Source organism: Phoenix dactylifera, chromosome 1 (genome assembly GCF_009389715.1).
Source record: "Phoenix dactylifera cultivar Barhee BC4 chromosome 1, palm_55x_up_171113_PBpolish2nd_filt_p, whole genome shotgun sequence".
NCBI lineage: Eukaryota > Viridiplantae > Streptophyta > Magnoliopsida > Arecales > Arecaceae > Phoenix > Phoenix dactylifera.
Genome location: NC_052392.1, coordinates 33,303,171 through 33,327,544, shown reverse-complemented (window position 1 = coordinate 33,327,544; position 24,374 = coordinate 33,303,171). Strand labels below are relative to the sequence as shown.

At 35.0% G+C, this 24,374-nt stretch overlaps 1 protein-coding gene across 5 annotated transcripts; it reads right to left on the bottom strand.

Annotated features, from left to right (window-relative positions):
• Positions 1-2,292: 2,292 nt before the first annotated feature.
• Positions 2,293-18,521, bottom strand: LOC103713395 (peptide methionine sulfoxide reductase B5-like). 5 transcript variants are annotated; one of them, XM_039132412.1, is made up of 8 exons: positions 18,084-18,521; positions 14,406-14,562; positions 13,471-14,293; positions 13,117-13,180; positions 8,800-8,884; positions 7,111-7,255; positions 5,299-5,417; positions 2,293-2,591 (listed from the first exon to the last, which is right to left on the bottom strand). In XM_039132412.1, the coding sequence occupies exons 1-3, from the start codon at positions 18,428-18,430 to the stop codon at positions 14,144-14,146; spliced, it is 654 nt and encodes a 217-aa protein (XP_038988340.1). In that variant the 5' UTR covers positions 18,431-18,521; the 3' UTR covers positions 2,293-2,591; positions 5,299-5,417; positions 7,111-7,255; positions 8,800-8,884; positions 13,117-13,180; positions 13,471-14,143. The 5 variants fall into 5 exon arrangements, with proteins under 5 accessions (XP_038988340.1, XP_017699833.1, XP_038988345.1 ...); XM_017844344.3 differs by lacking the exon at positions 5,299-5,417; XM_039132417.1 differs by lacking the exon at positions 5,299-5,417 and having other exon boundaries at positions 13,471-14,289.
• Between the last annotated feature and the right edge of the window lie 5,853 nt (positions 18,522-24,374).

Below are 24,374 nucleotides of genomic sequence, written 5' to 3'. Positions count from 1 at the left end.
ATAATATCATGTGGTTATAAACTATATACTGATGAACACTGTGACTTGCTTGGAGATGTATATTGGATTGTTGGATGACTTATTTACCAAGAGTAAATCACGTGGAAGAAGAGGAACAACGCCCTCACAAGGAAGAAGAGCTTTAGGTGCAAAGATCTTGAGAAAGGCAAAGGGATTTGAAAGAGAAAAAAAAGAACTTGAGAAAGAGAAAGAAAGCCTCACAAACGGACGGAGAGGAATAGACAACTTGATAAGAAAGAGGAGATATGGGCCTCATGAATGCATGTTTTGTGTATTTCCCTTTTTTTTCTCTTCCTTTTTAAATCACGGCACGGATGAACTCCGTTAGTAGGAGTCCCATCCTGCTTTAATTCTTCAGTTTCTACTTTAAGATGGATGTGATGGGATATATAGGGAAAAAAAATAGCTCCAGATAATCTCCTCGGGTGCATGCATCAGAGGATTTTTGTTCTAGTAGGAGAACATTAGAGCAGCCTATTATGGCAAAGACTAGGTAAGCCAAATGATAGAGAAAGAGAGAGCTTTATTCGCTTGCATGTGCCTTAATCGAAGCATTATGCATTATTAACTAGGATAACCAATGCAGGATCATGCAAGCCGTACACGCACTACGAGGGAAATTATCAGCTAAAGCTTGCTGAAAGTAAACAATAAGGTATGATATGTTGCAAATTGCTAATCTCTTCAGGATCTTTCAGTGGCACTTTATTGTACAAGAGCATGAGTAGAGATGATGACAAAGGCTACAAGGACTGAGTGAAATCTTGTGACATAGCTTTATGGACAAATTTACAGGGTCTACATCACCAAAGAGACTTGTTCTGTACTGGAACCTTTAAAATGCAAGCCTTAGCATGAAAGAATTGGCAGCTTAATTAGTCCAAAAAAAAGGATGAAGTATATATTCTTGAGACATCAACAGAATCATTGGCCGGTACTCACATGATGTTTTGCTGGTGAAGCATCTTTAGGGAGATTTGCAAGCCAAACACTTCCTCTAAATGCAGTACGGAATTGCAAGTGGCCTTGTGTCACTTTCTCACTACGAAAGTTCATCATTTCTTTTAAATAGTAAACTTAGTTTTTAATACCTTATGGACTGGTGAGTTTAGGAGTGCTCACCCTCATCAAAGGGGTATAAAGCTTTTGAGGATCCCCATAGACCAAAGCCATGGACAAAGGAGATGCTATGATTGCTCTCAACCATCATAAAAGATGATATGAACATATTGCAATGACGCCTGATTGTTTTCTTCATGTTTCTGAACTTGATTTGATATGAAGTGCATCGATCAGTTTAATCGTTCGCATCAAAATACAACTTCTGCCAAATTTTAGCTGGTTAACTATCATGGGATGGTAAGCAGAATAAAAGCAATGGAAATCATCTTAGGAGAGAGCATAGAAGAGCTCGAATGGATCAGCTTTGAGGACAGTACATGGACCCAACAAGGAAATAGGCTTTTGCTCTTAGCTTATGTAACATGGGGACATGAATAATATTAGTAACAAGGACATCTCAAGAGCTATACGATAGGGTGCTTCCTATAACGTAAAGTGAAGTGAAACTCATCTCCCTGGAGATCCACTTGCATCCAATTTCTAGAAGGAAATCATGTTTCAAGTAACTCTGTGTACTAAAATAACATATAATTGGTCCAATGTCAGAAGACTACTGAGAAATTATTACATGAACTGGGTCCACCATGGATCTAGGGTGAATCATCCTAGGTGGATTCATTTCACCCTGGATCCAGGGTCACCCTAGATCGAAGTCCACCTAATAATTTCTCAAAGACTACTACCCTGTCTACGTTCACTTACAGACACCAGCATGCTGTTCAGAATAAGCTGTTGATATCAGAGATTTCCAAACAAATTGATCTAGCTTTTCAGTTTTTGTATGGATCCTAGAACTCATACAGTTGTTAGTATCCCTTCAAAGATAGATGATGCTGGGAAATAGAACCTACCACAAGGACTCGATATACACATTAGAATCCAGCTGAACCTAAATTTTAAGCTCGATAATTTCTATCAACCTTTCTCTATCCTACTAATTATTCCAGGTGGGACTCAACAACACATACGATCCTCAACAAGACGATAGTTTGCTGCAGCCCTTAGATATGAAAATTCCCAAGACTATACCTTGTATGACTTGCTCCAGGAGCTATTGGGCTACTTCCATAAGGGCAGAACAAATGCTTTTTTCTTGATGAAATGATTTATGGGGGGAAAAGGCGGTACAGGTGCTCCTTTTTCAGAGTGTAAAGAAAATTCAGAATTCTCTTACAACATAGAGAAATCATACAATATGTTGTGGAATTTTTCAGTGCACATTAAATCATAAATTTTCGAAAAAGAAGGCCTAAAAATAAAAAAAAAGCAAGTACACTGAATTTATATAATTGTGTGGATAACCAAAGCCGTCCCATGAAAGTAGTATACCTATTACAGGCCTCTAATGCAGTTAGTACTTCAACTTGGCAGTGCATTTCTCATTTCTACCTACCAAAAGATTCAAGCACTGACGCCACTGAAGAAGATAGAGCACTATGGTGGTTGACCTATCAAACAAGTAGAGCAATCAATAAATGTCTTACATAATGAAAATGAACCAATCAATCCAAAATAGAACACTAATCACTAAACAAAATGCAGCACTCTGAACAGAGCAATTCTTGCAGATGATTTAACTTTATCATTCATAGGTTATTATTATCAATAACCAAGAAAAAAAAAGCTTTGGTTACTGGATCAGTTAATATGTCCTTCTATGTAAATTGGTTTAGTGTTTTATACCTTAGCTCTGCCTAGACAATGAGACATAAAATAGAATCCACTTTTATAGGAGTGTTAAAGACAGAATTTTAAGTACCATGGGGTTAGGAGCATCCCGATGTGTCCATCAAACAGGATGTCCCGTATACCAACACTTGGGACAGCAAATGTCTTGTCCCCTTCTGGTCTATTTCCCTATTTGTTCCATCTCGACACTCGGGAGATCAAATGCCCTACCATCCCACCAGTATCTAGAACCTTGGTTAAAAAACAAAAACACCAAAAGCCACCTAATAGTTCAACTTTAAAATAGCACCTTGTGCTAATAAATTTAATAAGCACTAAAAGTCATGTACTCCAGCAGATATTCTTTTGCTGAACTGCTGGGGGCAAAATGGCCACTTCAGAATATGCCAGCCCCTTGCACACTGCACCGAAAACTCTGGTTTGATGCTCATCTACATACATGTTGGGGTATGCATACCAGCACTAAGAATGGACTTTTATCAGATAAAATTTCTTTAAAATTGTTATTCTGATTCTTCTATTCTAATGTATGTTTAAAATCATGATCCACATTAAAGTTGATCTTGCAAACAGAAGGGCTGCATATGACCTTAGAATGTGATCAGTGATACATGATGCTAGCTTTACCTTCATGTAAGACGTTGTATTTGACATGATGCATGCAATATATTAAGTTTTCGTATCGCATGACTGCAGTGATACACACTAGCTACTTTTATTAATTCAAGTATAGATATTTAGCATAGAATAGATTGATCAGTGGAGAGATTGCCCCACAATATTTGGTAGATTGTGTATCTGTTCCACTATAGTTTAAGCATATGTGAGACATGAAATGAATTGCTAATGATGGACCGAGCGCAAAATATGCATTTTATCAAAGCTCAGTTATAACTTATAATTTTATTTGATTATACGAGCAACAATCCTACATATAAATAACCTTGGTGAGAATCACCATTTCTTTGACCCAGCAGTCCAAATGACTAAATTTGGTCGAAGATAGAGGTCATCACTTATGGCATGTCGAGACTTAATTTTCCTTGATGCTTTTTGAATTAAACCACGTTGCACCATGCTACCTGCCAGTCACAAGTCTAGCATTCAGGGACAATTTTGCTAGGAAATTAAGCATTGGTTGTTAGGAATGGGTATTAGGAATTATTTTACCACTACTAGGACTCCATTCTTGGAAATTATCGGGAATGAATAAGTTTGATCCCCATGTTTGGATAAGTCCAAGTAATCTTGAAGGAAATGAAAACTGCTGTAGCATATTATAACATAGTTACTTTAATAAATTAATATTAATATTGTGATTGTAAGATTTTATTTAGTAATAGTAATATTACATTAATATATTAAAATTATATTAGTATATTTTAATACTAACAATAATATCATTAATAATGTTGTTATTATTAATATTAATATCATTATCATGATGATTATAAATTTATTATAATATAAAATAATGTACTATATTATTATAGTAAATATATAATGTAACATGACATATACTTCTATTAACTATATAGTACAATAAAACAAATAAAATATAATGTATTATTTAAGAATACTAACATTAGTATATTCAAGGGTGGAACCATGTTTTGTTGGGGGGGGGGGGGGGGCTTGGAGCCCCCTAGAAAAACCAAAATTCTATTTATTAGATAGATAGAGACCCTCGGAACAGACAATCTCAGACAGTATTACCCTCCATTCCTCTTGGTTCACTCCCAGCCTTATCTCCCTATTCTTTTTGGAATTTCAAATAACTATAGGACTCCTTATAAAGGTTCTTAAGTTTAATAAACTATAGATTTTGTTGAGAAGCACTTCTAACAAGATACGTTGTCTTGGTACCAAGCCTCGTACCAATGCCACCCTATTACTGTATCGGTACGCCCAGTATGAGAGCCAGTTCGGCATACCAAGTGTCGATATGCTCTCTATACCATGTACCGGTACCAAACCAGTACAGTACAATACGCCCCGTACCGTTCGGTTCGATACGGTATAGCATACTTTGACTTCTAGTCTCTTGATTATATTTTCCATTTCTTACAGTATCCCAATCTCTCAAAGGTAGATCTAATTCTAACTTTCGGTGAAGCTCTAAGAAATTAAACAAAAGGCAACATTTTATTTTCATAAATAAATAGTATAATTTTATATGTATTATTTTACTAATATTTTATAATTTATTAATATAAATGATAATATCATATATCCTGGCCTAACTCATTATTTATCATAATACATAATATGTAATATATAGTATCATGTAATAATCTAAGTTATATCTTATATATTAGTACTAATATGAGCTATAATATATATTATTCCATTAGCCAATAAATAATATATTATTATAGCACCTTTTCAATATATAATTTATATCAAGAAATATAATATAAAAAAACTCTTTTACAAGCACATATCCAGCACTGGAGATAACAATACCCAAGCCCCCTGGGTGTGGTTTGTCCTTTTCTATGGCAATCTGATACTGAAATCAATATTCCCAATGCAAGTTACCAACCATAGGAATTGGGGATGATACCCATTCCCACCTCCCATTCCTGCAATCCAAATATAGCATTAATGATATGTCGTTGAACCTACTCATATAAAAAGAAGCAAAAATAGAAAAATAACAACAATAGAAACACGATATCTAATGCATGATTGTTCCCCGAATACGTCATGAATATGTTCTGCATAGAACATTTGCGACTCAAAATTATCTAGATCAATAGGACCAATAAGCAAACATTCAAAAAATCATTCATCCCATTAAAACTGATTAATTTGTGATAGTTTAAAGAATAATATTACAAGTGTCGCCTAGAGAAAATAGGGTGAAAGAAAACAAAAATGCAACGAACTTGAAAATTAATTTCTTGATGTCAAAGTTGATCAAAGATTAAGCCACAAGGTTTTGATACCGTGGGACACAAGGCCATCCTAGTTTTTTTGTGGAACGGGACACCACGCTTACCGACACTTAAGATGGTGTTGTCCCACCCTGGTCTGCTTCCCGACTTGTCTTGTCTCGACACTAGGATGGGCTCTGTCTTGAGACCTGGGATGGTGGCATGCTGCCATCCCACCAGTATCTAAAACCTTGGTCCTTATAAAGGTTATCTAAGATGATTCAGTCTGCAATTAAACACACATAGCCCATCAATGTGACAAACAACAACATGAGAGTCTGGATCTTTAACAAATCTACGTATAGAATCTGTTAACATTAACTCTTTCAGCACCTCAACAGCAGCTAAAACTACCTCAGCTTTCATATAAATATCAATGAGTTACAGAGAGGGCTAAACTGAGAATGCATAGACCTATCTTGCTTAATTTACCCAGTAAAGGGATTCCTGTATAAACATTATCAGCATTCAACAAAAAAAAAATCATAGTATATCATAAATTGTTACCTACGACTGAGGCTCCTCCTTATTTCCTTGCTCTTTGCCTTTGTTAGACTATCAAATTGTGTTAGCATCCTGGTATGCCATACCGGCCCGAACCGGGCGGTATGGGACTTACCATACTGCACCAGTTCGGTACTAGTATCCGGTATGGATGGCGTACTGACACTTGGTACGCTAAAAGAATTCCGTACCATACCGACACTATGCTAGCGTGGCACCAGTACGGAGTCCGGTACCGAGATAGCGAACTTTGGGTAGCATCTATCATTACAAGCATCTCCATGAAGCTGGTAACTACTAATGTGAATCAAGTTCCATGTAATTCCTAGTCCGGCTTTGTATACTCTTCTAGTAATGGACTTCTTCCACTTCAAGCTTACCCTCTGCCCGTGCAGCATATTTGTTCTCACAGATTGTTATCAGCCTAAATATGAACAAAGAAATTTTTTGAATCTCAAACCAAAGAAGAAAGGAGAAAAGCAGGACATAAAAGATTGTTAATATTTATTCCCACCATCCATTACATGTTGATAGAACTGCTTTTTTCTGTTAGTCCAAAAGAAATCAAAATTAGATTAAAATTGTATGCAAACAACAAGGATGCAGTAGATTGAATTTGAGATGACATAAATCTTAGTTCGCATACAAAATGGAAAACAAGTTCTATCAACACAGAAAATATAAATATAAATGAAAGGTTATTAGGAATAATGAAAAATAGAAGAAATTTTGAAGTTCATAGAGGTAAACATGGTGATTTTTTTGGGATTTGAATAACAAATATATCTATATTATATTTAAGTTAAACTTGAAGAATCTCGGGTTGTAGTCATACCGGTCGCAGGATGGGAGATTCTCATAGAATATTCGCATTCTGAGTTCTGAACACTGAAGTCTGATAAATCAGCCAGCTGCTAGCACAAAACTAATGTAGAGACTCCATATGCTGAACTTGCTAAGAGTTTCACCAAGAATTCCTTCTGAAAAAACATCAATGATGTCATCAGAAATCAAGTAAATAAGCACTAAAATGTTACCTGAAATGATCACTAAATAATATTAAATTACCTATACATGTTCATTAGTAAAAATACTTACAAGATGCCTGTGTGCATTGGATGTCATCAGTATCATGGAGAACTTACATGATTATGGTTGATGGATTTATCAAGCAAAAAGCAATCTAACTATATAATTTGGGATTGATGTATGGACACCTATGCACATATTGATGTAGCCATTATCATCAATACCAAGGAGAATTAGGAAAAACCCTAATTAAGGACTTTTGTGGACAAGGAGCATTCCAATAAAGGAACTACCAATGTGGTCCTCACCTTGCTTATTTAGTTTGGAATGTTGGACACGATCTGGCTAAAACTCAAATAGGACACCTACCATGTCACATAAGAGTTCCGGTTCTCTCATTTAACTTCCCTAAGCAGCCATTTAATCACTCATGATGTTTTAAAATTTTTGATATAGTACAACTCTCTACAAGGTTTGCCGCACCGGTCAGTACTGTACCTTACCACACCAGTACAGAATCGGTACGCAAACTCGTATCATACCGACACTCAGTATGCCTCACCGTCTCGTACCATATCATGTACCGACACTATAATACGGTACCGGTATAGGGTTCAATACCGAAACAGCAAATCTTGACTCTCAGTATTCCAAATTTCTAATCTACCAGTTCTAGATAGTTGTTTCCAGCCACATCCAAATCTCATGTATGGTCCACCACTGTCCTGCTTAAATACGTTGAGCTTATTTCCAAAAGTTATTCAACCCAAGACCCGATGCAATAAATCTAATAAGGAAAAAGAAAACAAAATAAGAAAAAAGAGCTGAACACTTAAACGAAAAGGGCATCACTTTGCTGGTCTTTGTTGGTATGTCTCAAAAGTTTTGCTCAAGAATCTCAAAATAGAATTCCTCTTGTTATTAAACAATTCACCTATTTATCAATTCAAGAAGAAAATGAGGGCCCCGAACAACTCCAACTATATTGCACCATATTTTTTTAAATACATGTACTTCTATGACATATGATTGGCACTCAAATTGTTTTGTTGCATTAACTAAAAACTTGCTATTTTCAATTCATTTATTTCCCAAACTCTATTAAATAATAGATGAATATTCTCATTCTAGTTCAATTTTTTACATGAAATTATTGCTTCTATCCAATATTAAACAAGAAGAAGGATTAAAGACCCTACTGTGTCAGCCTATCCTAATAGTACGATACCATTCCACAAAGGAAATTGTATGCGGGACCAGTGGGGGAAACCAGTTTAGGCATAGACTGGGGTGCTTTGGCTGTTTCAGTTGGTACAATTAGGACAAGTCAGTTAGGCTAGACGTGAATAAGAAAGAGAGCACTTGGCCCTTTATTGTTGTCTTTCTTCTTTGCTTCAGTCATGAGAGGGGCTAAAACTTAGAGAGAGAGCAAAAGAGAGGAAGGAGGAGGAGAGGAAGGGAGAGAAGAGAGAGGAGAGGAAGGGGAAGGCTCAACCCATTTTCAGCTTGCCCTCCCTGAGATCTGACCTCCTCAATGGTGGAGACCTTGCAAAACTAGTAAGAGCATCCTCGACATCTGCCTGCTCAAGCATCGTACAACCCATCATCAAACTAAAAAATCATATCTAAGGAACTTAAAGCATTTAAATATTTATCACAAATTCATTTAAAACAACAAAAGTTAAAAATAACAAAAAAGAAAAGGCATCAAAGCATGGTACTAGGATGCCCCACCATCCCATGAGTCAGACTAGCAGTTCCATGGTACCATATCAACCCGGCACTAGGCTAGAATGATATATGGTATCAGGATTTACATCCTTGAAAAAGAACATTAATAATGATATCAAGAAATCTCCTGCACATTTTCTTTTATCGAATACATGATACTTGATTAACTGAAAAGGTTAAAATTGTTTTTTAGAAATAAAAATTGATATTTGCCCCCCAACTAGTGGTTAAATCCTTATTTTATCCTTGATTATACCCTTTAACTATTTCTGATTTTTGTAGACATTATCCCCTTTCTAACTCATCTAAACCCCACTTGAACTTTTCTTAGTGTGACCTGAGAATTTCTTACACATCAACTATGGACTCCATTAGAACCCTTTAGAATTACTACTCTCCTGACATCCTCAAGAGGCTTCTAAATTACCTTGCAGGACTAGAAGCCCTCTAGCTTGTGAAAACTCCTCAAAACACTACATCTGCACCCTGTGTTCTATTATAGGTCAAGCAATATGGAGCCCTATGGGAGTCCTTATCCTACACGAGACTAAAGTAACACAGCAGAAATGAAAATCTAGAAGCAAAACTAAAGTAAAAGCTGACGCAGAAAATTGATGTAGAGTAAAAGTAATTAAGGGTTAATGGAAAGAAATAAAACCTGTGCTTATTGATACCTAGAAGACCCTACACCTCCTCTTCATGCTGGACCTTCAACCTCACACCTCCAGTCTTCAAGGGTTTCAGCAACACCAAAGCCTCCTCCCAAACTGCAGCTTCTCATTACTCAATAATTTGAGAAAATTTCAATGGAACATGTTATTACTTTCAATGATGAAAAACTGTACATGGGGAGCTATTGATAATGTCCCACAGCCCTTGCAATGAAGACAACTCATAGAGGTTCTCTGTAATCCGATTACAATTTTGAAACTACAGCCCCAACACAGCCAAGCTAAATAATCTTAACCAAAAGAGGTTCTAGAAGGAGATTTCTTTCTGATGGTGAGAAGGGCGCTGCCGGAAGGCTCTGGAAGGTAGTCAATTTGCCATCAAAAGCCATCTAAAGTTGGATTCTTACTGTCAGATCTTCAAGTCTGTCTTTGACTCAGGATCGACTACTAGGAATTTGTGGTGATATGCGCTCCAAATTATTTAGAACAATGTACGTCTTCGAGCTCATATGAGAGTCTTCTTGGTTTGTTTCTAGAAGAAAACCTTCCGATGGTGAGCTACGTGCCTTTGGATGCTTCTAACAGCGGAGTGACCACCGTCGGGTGTTTGTTGGCTTTGAAAATGAGCTATCCATCATCGGATCCTTTGACAACATGAGTATTGCTGTCGTATCACCCTGGATGCGCTTGGTTCTACTATAACCCTAAGGGTCAATTCTTATCTTTTAGTGCATCTCCTATTTGCATCAATTCTCCCTGGCTTGAGAAATTCAACTTTGACAAGTCATGGGCTTCGTACTCCTTATAGAGGTCCTAGTGAGCTTATGCAAATCTTATTTGGTGATCTAACTCCGTTCTTCAATGGGTATTCCTTGCATGACTAGAAATTTCTAATAGGGTTAGCATCGATTGGCGATGAAATAGTCATCTTGGATCTCCTCAACTTAGTTGACATGGCTTGACTCAAGGTATGCTGAACCGACCGGAACCGCTCAGTTGAACCTGTACCGAACCGGTGCCTGTCGGTACAGCATAAGGAATCAAAAGAAGCAATTTTATGTAGGAAATTGGGATTTTGGATGAAGATAGAAAAACGAGAGGGGTTTGAGATCTAGGATGCAGATCGGAGGGGGGGGGGTTCAGAAGAAGCGGCCGTGGTTGTGCTCTCACAGGCGAGCTCGGTCTTTGATTTGGTTAGCTGAACCATGAAGTCCTCCTCGCAACGGTTTCAACTACCAACAACGAGCAATCCTGTAGACAACCTAAGTAGATACCTCGGCAGATATTAGAAAGGTACAGCTGAAGGTGACATCATATTTATGTTTTGCAAGTAGCGATGGAAATCAGACGGGTCAGGTCAGTTTGGGTTAAGATCGGATTGAAAGTCCAAATATTTAGTTAACAAATTTTATTAAAATAAGTGTATAATTTAAAATAAATAACTTTTATCAAAACATTTATATGGTTATTTTCAATAAAATCTATTTTCATAAAATTAATAAATCATAGAATGTGGAAAATAAATTTTATGAAAAATTTAACCCAATCAGACCTTTAATCTGAGTTTCTCAACTCAAATCCAACCCAACCAACATTGGATTGGGCCAAATCGGTTTAGGTTAGATCGAGTTAATTAGATCAATTTAGCCGGATCATATCCATCCCACTTCCTAAGATGCGAGTTCGGAACCTCTAGCCTTAATTTAATGGATAGCATGGTCAATCTGACTGCATGCTTGAGTTGGCTACCTTGTAACACACAAGGAAGAATGAGCAATTGTAATCCTCATCTGATCAAAGTTTCTTTCATCTTTCCATGACTTGGTGGTCCACACAATTTTAAGAAGACAAGTTGGTGCTACTATCTATTTATCTATATATTTTAACTAGTAAAAGAACACATGCAAATGCACACAGAATCCATCAAAATTTAAATAAAATTTTGGGTGCAAGATGGTTATATTTTCAGAAAAATTATTTTTATTTTTTGCTTTTGTTTAATAGTATTTAAATGCTTTTCAAATCAGAAAGCAATAATTGTTGCCTATCTAATAATCATTGGAGAGTGTTGAAATAGAAACATAGACATTGAACCAGAAAAGGAAGGGGACATAATGCCCAGTCCTCAGTTAATTGTCATTTAACACTCGGTCTTTATACAATATTCACTCCAAAGAATCCAGGAAAGAGCAGCGAAGGAACGTGATGAGCAAATTCTCGTCTCGAGATGTTAGAAGGTGCAAAATCAATGGGTGGTGCCGATTTTTTCGGTATTGGAAATGTCCTTAGTTCCTTGATTCATTCCGTATTTTTATTTTTTGCTTTTGTTTAATAGTATTTTGCACACATATACTTATGTACATTCTTATATCTGTTCTGCACACATTCAAGCATAAGTATGTAAAGGACTATATACTAAACATTGAACAGCCATTGAAACTGGGGCAGGAATAGAACTTTCAGTTGATAGAGATTAAACATCAAATAGCACGCCAAAGAAAGGACTCTGCGTCCAAAGAAAGAGTTATGACTTGAACTGATGCAAAAAAAAACTCGCAGATAGTAAAAATTTAACATATTATGCTATGCCAAGATAATTTAAAAAAAAGATATTATGCTCTCTAAGCATGCATTTAGAGTTGGAGCTGATGTTGTGTTATTTAGCACAATTGTTGCACACAGGAATAGGTGTGCCCAGTACTAATCTCCAGTGAAAATTATAAAGACGATGAGTTGTAGATGAAGTAAAAGTCTAAGGTATCTAACATCCTATCTTTGGTTGAGCCATTTGCCTTGGAACAATGACTGAAGCCTTAGAGATCAAAAGACTGAAGATCACCATCAACGGGGGAAAATTAGCAACGTTCACAGTCCAAAAAAATTAAAAGATTTAAAACTGCACCAGTGTGAATCATTAGACCAAAATCCTCCCAACCCTCATTATCATTTTTGCTAGGAATCTAACTTTACCAAGGAATCTCCATTTAAACCTCTTTACTGGAGGCCAATTCTAGGGAACCTAATCAACTATATTTCTCTAAATCATCATAGATTTAGTTGATTAGAACCTACTGTATAACAAATCCTTTTCTGACCCATAATGTAAATCTGATTTAAATAATAGTTCAAAAAAAAAAGGCCCTAGCATGCATACTAATTGAATGGTGGAACAACATTGTGTTTTCCACCAAATTGTCAAAAAGAAAAAACAATCAAAATCTTCAGAATAGAGGGCAACAAGCAGCAGCTGTTGTAACCTGTTCAGGAATGAACTGGTTGAAATAATATAACTGCCGATATTAAAAGAAGCTTAGAATTTGGAGACTGAAAGACTTGAAACATAAAAATCAGGGTCATATCAATCTAAAGGAAACTTTCAAAACCGACAAGCTTCACATTTGAGTGCTTACATCCAGGAACAGGTAGGTTTTGTTTCCTCTGAAGTTATCTCTGACCATGCTCTTTACCCTAGAACTGCAGGCCAGATCCAAATTATCAATATAGGGTTTGATGCCATTCATTGACAATTGAAGATACAACAAAGGCATTCTGTAAGTCATTTAACATAAACTACCCTTACAGAAAACTGAAAAAAAAAAAAGCAGATTCAAAAACAAAGCCCTTAAAACTCTTATTGTTTGTAAATGAAAGCTAAAATATCCCGTAGAAGAAAGCAAGCTGCTTCTGAGGCAGGAGCTAACTTTCATCCCAATTAAAGTGCAGCTGATTTCTTATAGGAAAAGGAATGAGGAACACTAACTTACTGCTGTCCATCTGGATACCAAGATGCTTGACCATACTTCGAGTTTATGACTTCTGACCTGAAAGATTAACATGTGGTATAGTACTGTTTACTATACCTACAAATGAGACTTGCCACTATCAAACAATCATCTGCATAGAACAAGTGACTCATGGCAGGCATTCTTCTTGCAGAAAATGAAAACTTCATATTCCCTTGTAAGAAGCTGTGGAAAAACTTCTGATCCCAGAATCAAAAAAGATGATATTGGAGTACCTGAACCCTGATGGTTTTTGATTCTCCCCTTTGTTTTCGAATAAGAGAGGAGGCACATCGTACATTTCATGACAGAGGATTGGTGATATTTGATCATAATTTGTCCCTTCAATTAAGACTTTTCTTCTTCTTCTTCTTCTTTTCTTTTTTTTGTTTTTGTTTTTGTGTGGGTCTTCAGTTAAGAAGATTGAGAATAAGGCATGGATCCGCAAACAGTTCAGAGGAACAACAGAAAGAATGTTTGAAGCCGTTCTACATAACTTTCCATTGACAATAGGATGCATTGGATGATAATAGATCCTTATTCATAAACCGACAATATGAAGCAGTTGATGATAATAGATCCTTATACATAGGTCAACTTTATTATTTATCTAGGAAGGCATCACATATAATAAACATGAGAGGAAATTAGCTGCTTAGGAGGCAGGAGTGAACTTGAGTGAAATGCTATTGACACAATGTCGTTCATCAGTTGGTGTGTTAAACCCCTCGCCTTTAAACACATGACCCAAATGCCCACCACAAGCTGCACAAGTTATTTCCGTTCTCCTTCCATCAGGATCTGGCTGAAAAGATAAGTCACCCTTGTTAAACTATTATTGTAAACACAGATAAATTGGCTGAAGGGAAGCATGAAAAAGAATATATTATTGCAAAACAATAAGAAAAGAAGCACACTGAGCGATTTATAGCTCCAGGAAGACCCTCGTAGAAAGCTGGCCAGCCACACCCAGAATTGAACTTGGTAGTGGATTTGTAAAGGGGAGTCCCACAACCAGCACATTCATATATGCCTTCACCAAAGAATTTGTCATATTGACCAGTGCCTGGGTATCTGAAAAACAACATCATATTCAATTAACATAAGAAACAAGCTCAATTCTTGACTTGGCATGCAAACAAAACATAAGAAATTGAAGGAAAAAAGAAATGGAAGTATTCATTCTTCCTAAATTTTTCATGGTCCCACATGCAAGTGCATGCACATAAATACATAGATATGCTAACCCTAAACATTTAGTCCTACAATATTTGCTCTTTGTTGCATATGTACTTTTCAGGTTCCTTAATGACAATTGGACAACCATTGAGTGAAATGATTGGATAATCTTAAGCCTTAGCTGTAAGTAACAAGCCTTGTTCCATTCTTTTGAAGCCATTAAATGAAATGAATAATGTCAGTTTAGCAATTGACTCAACTTATGAGCTACTCAAGAAGCCAACAGCCAGTCATATATAATGAGCAATATACTGAATTATAAATAAATTAGTGGAAGTGGCATTATAAGATCTCAAAGCTGTACGTTCCTCTTCTTTTTGTTTTAAATTATTCTTTCACATTTCCTTCTCTAATTTATTTTTCTGAGATTGAGGGATGCAGGCCGGGGCTGAGTTCTACTAGAGTGTCCGCTCCGTGCTTTCTTTTAATCTTTTTTAAAAATAAATATAGTAATATGAACCATAAAGATCAAATACGTGGCATGAAATTTGAAACTGATCCATTCAAGCTCATGAATCAGTATAAGCTCACCATCAGAACAACCATGGAGAAAACCAAGAGCACTAGTTGGTTTAACTTACGGTGGAACAAGCTCTCCCTTGCCTTGAGACTCGCAATTTACATATATGCAAGTGCAATGAAATGAAAAATGAGGGAAGTAGAGGTCAAGTTAGAAACAAAAGACCACTTGATAATGTAAGTTATCACTTGCACATTTTTCTTTTGGGGAAAAATAAATGTTGACCCAAAATTATGAGATTTGCAACATCGATATGAGATTCTAATAGAGCACTTACATGGATCACATCTTTAAGCTTATGTGCATCAAAATCAGATTTGTGCCATCAGATTTGTGGGATGCACAAAATCATATTGAATTCCATCACATATTCCATATGTTATTATTTTAAAAAGAGAACATTTCTTTGCAAAGTTCATTATTTGATTAAAACAAAAACAACAATATTTCTGGAAGACATTTACTTGAATAAATAGTTTAACCATAAAACCATCTAATAAATGTCAAAACCATGCAAGTGCTCTTTCCCTTTAAATAAAGTGACGACATTATTACTATGTAAACCAACCAACAGAGCCTTTGCCTTTTGGCCTGCTTTGATATTCCTACAGGATTGCCTGAACATCCTATAGGATTCATGAATTAGGCTGTCCATTTAAGCATGGCCTGTATCAACCAAATACCACCCGGCCTAAATCCTGTGGAAAAAAAAAAGACCTCCATAGATCTTTTTTTCTTCCTGCAGCCCAAAAGCTAGGACCTAGGTTTGGTTTGGACAGGCTCTTAGAAAATGCAAGTTAGATGGGCCAACAAATCCGATTGCTACAAGATTTTCAGCCCAACCCTGTAAGAATATCCAAACATGCCTTAATGGTGGTTGCAATGGATTATAACTCCAAGTTGAGAAGGTTATAGGGAAGGATTGAACAAAATCTTCATGCCCAGTTTTTAACATGAGTTCAATCCTCCAGAGTCAGAGCCAAATTCGTATTCCAGGCATCTTCAAGCAAGAGAGAAGCCTGCCACGAGTCTTAGAAGGCTAGTTGATGGAAGGAAAAACTAGAAGTTTCAGATCACCATGCAAATTATCTCTCAATATAAATAATTAATATTCAAATAAAATAAATCAAACAAAAAACAGATAACCATCCTTTGATACCTGAATCAAGAGCAGGTGGAAGAATAGCTTCAAATGCAGGAGCAGGGAAGTGGAGCGCTAAGAAAGCTTTGAATAAGGAAGCCCCTAAGAAGCGGGTGCAGGAGCAAGATAATGGAGCAATTTCGAAGTAGGTGCAGCACTCTAGGTAGAAGATTCCAGATAGTATGAATCAACCAATTGAAAATCCAATAAATCAAGCAATGTACAAGATACAAAGCTAAGTAGCTCAAAAAAAATAAAAAATAAAGAGTACAAAAAGATGAATAGGTGAACAGGTCATTGTCTACATTCACACATATTCAGACCACTGGATTTTAAAGCTAAAAGTAGATGCTAATTGACAATCCTGTGATTTCAGCTGATATATGCATTCATCCCAATCATCAAGCACACTAGAAATAGTGAATCAAGAAGTAAATCAATTGTGTAATTTAAATGTTAGGCAGCAAAATGCATGCGATTCAGCAGATAGGAACAGTAAAACAAAAAGTCTTGGAAAATAGTAAGTAACATGGAGTATAATATTTCAAATGATTACTTTGATGGTTCTGAGATGACTAGGTAAATAAGACAACCCAAAACAAGATGAATTCAGCATACCATCAGATATTCCAGTTAACAAGTACTGAAACTGCCAACTACAAAACAAATTATACTAATCCATAATTCCAAATCAGAAAAGAGATGCACCTAGTCAAACTAGAAGATAACAAGCCCAAGAGAAAACAATTAAACAAACAGTTTAGATTATTTCTCAAAAGCCAGCTACAAAGAAACAAACAGCATAAGTGATAATCAAAATGGCAATAGGCAGACCAACATTTCCAACATAAAAGCCAAGAGTAAGTGAGTTTTAATCCCCAGGTCTCAACTCAATAACATTATGATTAAGCCATATTTCAATTGATAAGGGAACATCAGGCTTTTGATGACAAGGAAGTCATAAGTATCCAAAAATCAAAATGCTCAAACAATTGTTACAAGAAATCAAATTCATAGACTATGAACCTAGATGCAACAAGGCTAATTATCAGGATCGACCAAGTTCATCAAGAATTTGATGAAAGAAACAACCCAGAACCAGATATGTGTCATTAAAATATATCAACCAAGAAAGTTATGCAAATTTGCATGGTTTATTCCAAACTGGCACATCATTCTCTCAGGAAAATCCCGATATGACACAATTTTTTTAAGATAAGCACAAGCCTTTAATTCCAAAGTTCTTCTTTCTCGAAGAAGAAGTTATCTTAGGGCCAAGTACCATCTACCAGGACAATGAAAAGTACGGAGCAAAAGGAATGGAATTTTCATTTCCAAAAATTAGATTCTACCTCCTTTTCTCCATCCAAAGCTGCAAGCTTTTGAAAGTTGAGATCTTGTTGATAGGGCAAAGATCTAAATGGGAAAAAAATCGTAAATTAAAGAAATTTAACCGAAGAAGATATCTAAAATCCAACGATTCAGGGATTTTATGAATTCCCGGTACCCAACAAGGACAGCAGACATTAGAAGCTACAGATTTAGATACAACTAGAATCACAAAATATCGTGATGTTATGGTACATCAAAACAAACACTCAAAAAAAAAATCCATTCTTACTCAAACCCCAAGAACTCAAAACTTCCAAAATAACAACAAAAAAAAGAAATTGATGAAATAAGAGCCAATCTTACTCAGTTCCCTTCATCCGAAGTATCCGGAACTGCTCCGGCGTGAGGATCGCCTTCCATTCCTCCTCCGAATTCTGGACGGAACCCGACGACGCCATCGCAATACCAACCCTCCGGCTCGGATGAGACAACACCAACCTCGGCTTGGGTTTGGATAAAGTGCTGATCTTGGGGAGGTTTGTGGTTGAATTTAAAGGGGTTCGATAGAAAGACCGACTTAATGCTGTGCTGCACCTGGAAGATTGAACGTGGCCTGGAATCCGGGCAGGGGGAATCTGGGGAGTGAGAGCATTTAAGGTTTTGGATGAAGCCAGGGATGCATTCCTTAATAGCTGGTGCTGGATCCCCATCCCTTATCTTTGCCCTTCCTTCTTTTCTTCGAGAACTCGGTGGTAGGTTTTGGATCTCAAACAATAAAATGCATGGTTTTGGTTATGACGGCCTCGTCCATCCAGATAAATAACATAAAAAATTATAACATCATGTTTTTTTTTTTTTTTCTCACCATCATCATCAACAGCGGCTGATAGGTGTCAAACATTATCCCGTCTTTTGAATGCGTATGCTTATTGTCGGACTATACATTTTTACATAGAGACAAATAATATTATAAATTAGATGGCATCCTATATAACTCATCACTCTATAATTTAATAGCATCATGTGTTAGCTGCTATTGTACCAAAAAAAAAAAATCTTTGATTTTTTTCTCTTTTGTTTTATGATTGGAAGGAGAGCAAAGCATGGTTTAAATAGTCTCATCCATTAGGATAAATGGCATAAAAAATTATGATATCATTTTTTTTTACTTCTCATTATAACTCATCATTATTACACAAATAATGACTATCATCTTCTCTAATGCTTTCTTTTAATAATTAAATATTTATTTTAAATTTTAATTTCAGTCAAAATTCTGATCATGAGTGGCTTATGGTCAAAAAAATATTATTTTATTTAATTAAAAAAAGAGGAAAGATAACACCATTATTTTTTGCTATTGCTCGTTATTTCTGCAATAAATTATTATAATAATATTATTTCAGTGAGTATTTTAATATATTTAAAAATAATTTTTTGAGATAAAGAATCATCATTATATTTATATAATGTTTAATAATTATTTGGAATATCGATGACAATGCATCATTCCAAATATGCTTAAAAGTTTGTCTTTTTATTGATGTCGTGGAGGTTTAACGGGCTGCACCAAGAGCAAAGAAAGATCAAGTACTCTACCTTAAGATTATAACTACTCGTTCCATTTAATCCGTTTGCATGGTGGTGGCTATTTTTCTTTGTTGATAAGTTGAAACTACTTGATTATTTTTATTTGAGATTTTTGAATTTTGAGTAATAGAATTTGGCACTTTGTCTGTATGTGATGGTGTGTAAGAGAAAGTATCTAGACTACATCGGTTGAAAGGAAAATTTTAGGAATGAATTATCTTTATTGAAAAATAGTTTTTATTTTTTATTTCAAAAAAATTATAAACTAGAAAATTTCATTACTAGATTTTTGGACAATTTGAAAAAATATTTTTTTTATTCCATATATTTTCTTTCAACCAAGCATATCCTTTATCCTCTATGGATTAGCTAGGATTTCACTTGATTGTTTCATGATTTTTCTAAATGTCATGATAGAGAAGAAAATATGGAGATGCACAACTAGAATGATACTCAAAGTTTGTGTATATTATTACCCAAGCATGACATATGAAATGTTACTGATGTGTAGACGAACAACACCTCTTGGTTTGCTAGAAAAGAAGGAAGAAAATGTGGTAAACGAAAAAACAAGGAAATAACTCTTATTTGGTCGACGTTTTTAAAGAAGAGAGATAGAAAAGTAGCATTTCTATAGAAATAAGGTTCTCATATTTTATAGAAAAGTAACATTGTGATGGAAATAAGATTTCCATGTTTCATAAAAAAAAAAACCAATAAGATATAGAAAAGCTACTTGCCTACTGGTTGAGAATTGGGGTTCTTTTTTTCCAAAAGCACTCTTAAGCCATCAAAATCAATGGATAAAGTCTTTTTCTTTGTTATAAGTATAATAGATATTCATTCAACTTTTTCAAAAAAATAGATGTTCAACTAAACATAAGCCACTTTAGAATGCGTCACCTTTCCATGATCAACCAAACATGCTAAAACTATTTTCTCATGCATCATATTTCTAGAAATTATTTTTTCAAGAAAAATATTTCAATAAAAAAATTTTCTTCGCGTGAACTAAATAGTTCTAATCATAATTGACCGGGATGATTGATATTTCAATTCTGCATATACACACACTTGGTGCTTGGTAAGGGAAGAACATTAGGTGGGCCACTCCACAGCCTGTTGACCCAACCCACTTGTTAAGTGGGATGGCATATTTTCTACGGGCTGGGCTAAGCTTGGGTCTAGAATTTTCAGCCCGATTTAAAATCAGGTTGAACTTGGGCTAGCAATTTGTAAGATTGATAGCTTAGCCCATATATATAATATACATACATATATATGTATATACATGCATGCATGCAAACATATATATATATATATATATATATATATATATATATATATATATATATATGTGTGTGTGTGTGTGTGCGCGCGCGCGCGCGTGTATACATGTATATAAAGGATATCATCTATCATATACCCTATAATATTAGGAGTTGTTTGTCAAAAGTAAACCATGCTTGTCAATATTGGATTCTAATCATCTAGTCGATGGTTACATGCATAAATTAGTAAATTAGATTAGGAAAATAAATGTGATTGTAGAGAAGAAAAGTGATATGACAAAGAAATATAATCAACGTATCCAAATTGTCAACGCTATAAAGACAAGTTTGGATTCTCTATGGTATTAGTGTGTATTATGCATGTAGAGAGCTATACAACCCTTGATTGCCACCAACATAGGGACAGACAACTATGGGCATCCAACAGTGATACGTCATATTTGATAACTGTCTATCTCCATAATTGAATTATATGGTGGTGATCAAGGGCTGCATTAGATCTATAGGATACTAAACACACATCATAGAGGATCCAAACTCATTCTGAATTGGGATCCTCTATGGTGCATATTTTGCACCGTAGAGGAATGTACAGCTCTCGATCATAATCATATCATCTAATTGCAAAAATAGATAGATGTTTGGCATCCAGTGGCCATGTACCATGTCCAGCATATAATGCAAAGTGTCGTATTTGGTAGTCATCCATCTTCATAATTGGATGATGCAGCAGTGATCAAAGACTGTACAACCCTTTGCAACACAAACAACCATGGATTCAAACTCTTTCTGGTCCCTTGCATATAGGTCCCCAAAAGACTCCAAGCTCCATGTCGTTCTCAACCTCTCCAAAGTCCTCACCATGCTTTTCTCACTTGATCAGGTTGAACTTACTGCTTGAATGGAGAAGTTATACAATATTAATCACTTTTTATGGTTCTTAACTCTTTATGATTCTCATGTAGTCTACCGGAAGTTGAGAAGTAGCAGCAAAAGTCACAAAAGCCAGGATAGGAACAGATTTTCCATTCTTTTTCGATTCAAGATTTATTTTATTTGATATGCTTCGTATCATAATATAAATTGGTAGTATGTGCCATTCTTTTTACTCTTTTAATCCTTCAGAGTGAATGCATGGAAGATTAATATCTCATGAGGGCTTTCTAGTTTTCCTAATCCATAAATTGGTATCTAAACCAACTATTTTCAATCCTCAAAATATTTGAATACTTATTTTGTAATAGAAAGGTACTGTAATTCGATTGTTTTTAGTCTTCATGTGTCTTCTAGTACGCACTCGAATCATTGTTGGTCCGACACGTGGAACCACCTCAAAACCTTCCGCAAATATTACAAGAGAGAAACTAAAATAAAATCCTGAGTTTGGAACCATACTAGAGATGAAAACCAAGTTGATCGCATATGTGAAGCATGCACTTATAGTTTCTATATTCAAAATATATATAAAAAAAAACTAAATACAAGTGATATCATCTTTTGCATTGGAAGGCCCATATTTTGGTAATCTAGCTGCATGAAAATTTGATCAAGAATGTAGTAGATGGGATATCCATGATGATTATTATGCATGAATTTCCATTAGCAGTAATTGAATGCGAAGGTTTGTGAAAAATTGTCACTAATCTTCAGCCTAGATTCAAATCTGCCTTGCGAACAACTATTAAAAGGGAGTGCATAAAAATTTATAAGGAATAAAAGTCTTAAGATAAAAATGTTATTAAAGGATTCATGTCACTGAGTCTGTCTTATGACCAATATTTGAACTTCAAATAAAATGCTTGGATATTTATTCTTAAGGGCATATTTCATTGACAATGACTGAATACTGCAAAAGAAAATCTTGAACTTCACAATACTTCTATCCCTACACATTGTAGAAAATCTTACAAATGCCATCATTGTGTGGTGGATTGGGACATAGAGAAAATATACACTATCATAGTTGACAATTGTTCTACCAATGATGTTCTTATTCGAACTCTTGTTGAAAACTTTTCTTCTTCTAAGGGCATGCTTTTATTTATGGTCATATGTATGGTTATGCGCATCCTTAATCTAAATATATAAGATAGTCTGAGTCAAATAAAAGAATCCATTTAAATGTTAAATATATAAAAAGTTCATAATGAAAGAAGCAAGAGTTCCAAGAATGTCTTACGTTTGAACGGGTTTCAAAGCATTTGGTCCCACTCACAGGCACGAAATTCAAACTTTGTTATGGCTCCTACAGATATTGATTGGCAAAAAGATGAAGTTCTTCGTCGATTCTTTGAAATATTTTAATGTACAACTAAATGCTTTACAGGATCATAGTATTGTAATTTGAATCTTTCTTGTCATGAAATTTATAGCATACAAGTCTCTTTACATGAATTGTCAAAGAGTTTGGATGGATGTACAAAAAATATGGCTCTTGATATATGCAGAAGAAAGTGGTGATATTGGCTGTCTTTGTTGTTCTTGATCATCACTACAAGCTTGACTAATTGAAATTCTTACCATTCTAAGATTTATTATGGTAGCGGCCAGTTTATTCATGCACATATTTATAATTGCACTTATGAACTCTATGTCGAGTATCTTTCTTTCTATCAAATGTTAAGTGAAATGAGTGGGAAAGCTCCGACCTATCTAAGGTTGTGGGGTGAATGTTTTTTTCTGCTACAAAAAGAAAGCTAATTTTAGAAAAGAGTTTTGCAAATATAAAAAAGAAAACACTTCTTAATTTAGATGACAAACTTTATCCCCAAACTTTATCCTCTTGCCATAAAAAGAAAGCTGATTTTAGAAAAGAGTTTTGCAAATATAAAAAAGAAAACACTTCTTAATATAAAAAAGAAAACACTTCTTAATTTAGATGACAAACTTTATCCTCTTGCCATAAGTGATGATGATGGTAATGATAATGATAGAATTTTTGATATTTTGGGACGGTGGAAAGCCAATGATATTAATACTATGTGCTATCTAAAATTACATGTGACATCTTAGCAAATCCTGTGTCCGTGGTTTCCTTTGAATCAATATTTAACACTGAAGACTAATCCTTTGATCTATATTATAGCAAATTGGGTGATCAACTGTAGAGAGTTTAATTTGTATACAGGATTGGCTATATGGTGCAACAATGATATAATTTGATGAAGATGACAATGATTATCTTGTTTCAGGCGATTAAGTATATTTTGGAATAATAACTTATCATTTTTTAATGCATGCTTCTAATTTTTGGTATTTGAATGTGCCAAATTTTATATATTTCAAACATCGACATAAATATGGGGTCGTAGAAGCCTAGTATCTAAATCTTGTCAATTCAAAGAGTAAGTGACCTTCATTTCCAAGAATTTGCTCTTATTTCAAAATTTTAAGCTAATTATTTTGGTTTTTTAGATCATTGAAAATTAACTTACTTAGTATACATTTTCCATCTTTTTCAGGTTGAAAGCTAAGTGGATGAAGGATTGTTTCATCAAAAGGAGATGATGAAGGACTGACATGCATATAATTTCTCACTTTTTATTTATATTGAAATTGCGAGTTTATGCAATAATGAGATCAACTCTCAAATACTCTTTTTAAATACTTTATTTGTCTATATTTTAATTTATGTTTCTTCATAACATATAATCTTTTGGTGCATAACTAATATTGTATGCTAGTAACTGGTAAGGTTATTTATGTCAAATGATTTATATATAATTTCTTGTATTCTTTTTAGTAAAATTTAAAAGCTACCAAAATTTGATAA

Bases quoted from the DNA above. Each gene is read 5' to 3' on its own strand.
- LOC103713395 (XM_039132412.1), bottom strand. From the start codon at position 18,430: ATGGGGATCCAGCACCAGCTATTAAGGAATGCATCCCTGGCTTCATCC. The intron at 14,563-18,083 runs GTAAGATTGGCT...GTTGTTTTTCAG, and splicing joins CTTCGGATGAAGGGAACTGA to ATACCCAGGCACTGGTCAAT. The intron at 14,294-14,405 runs GTGTGCTTCTTT...TTATCTTTTCAG, and splicing joins CTGGAGCTATAAATCGCTCA to CCAGATCCTGATGGAAGGAG.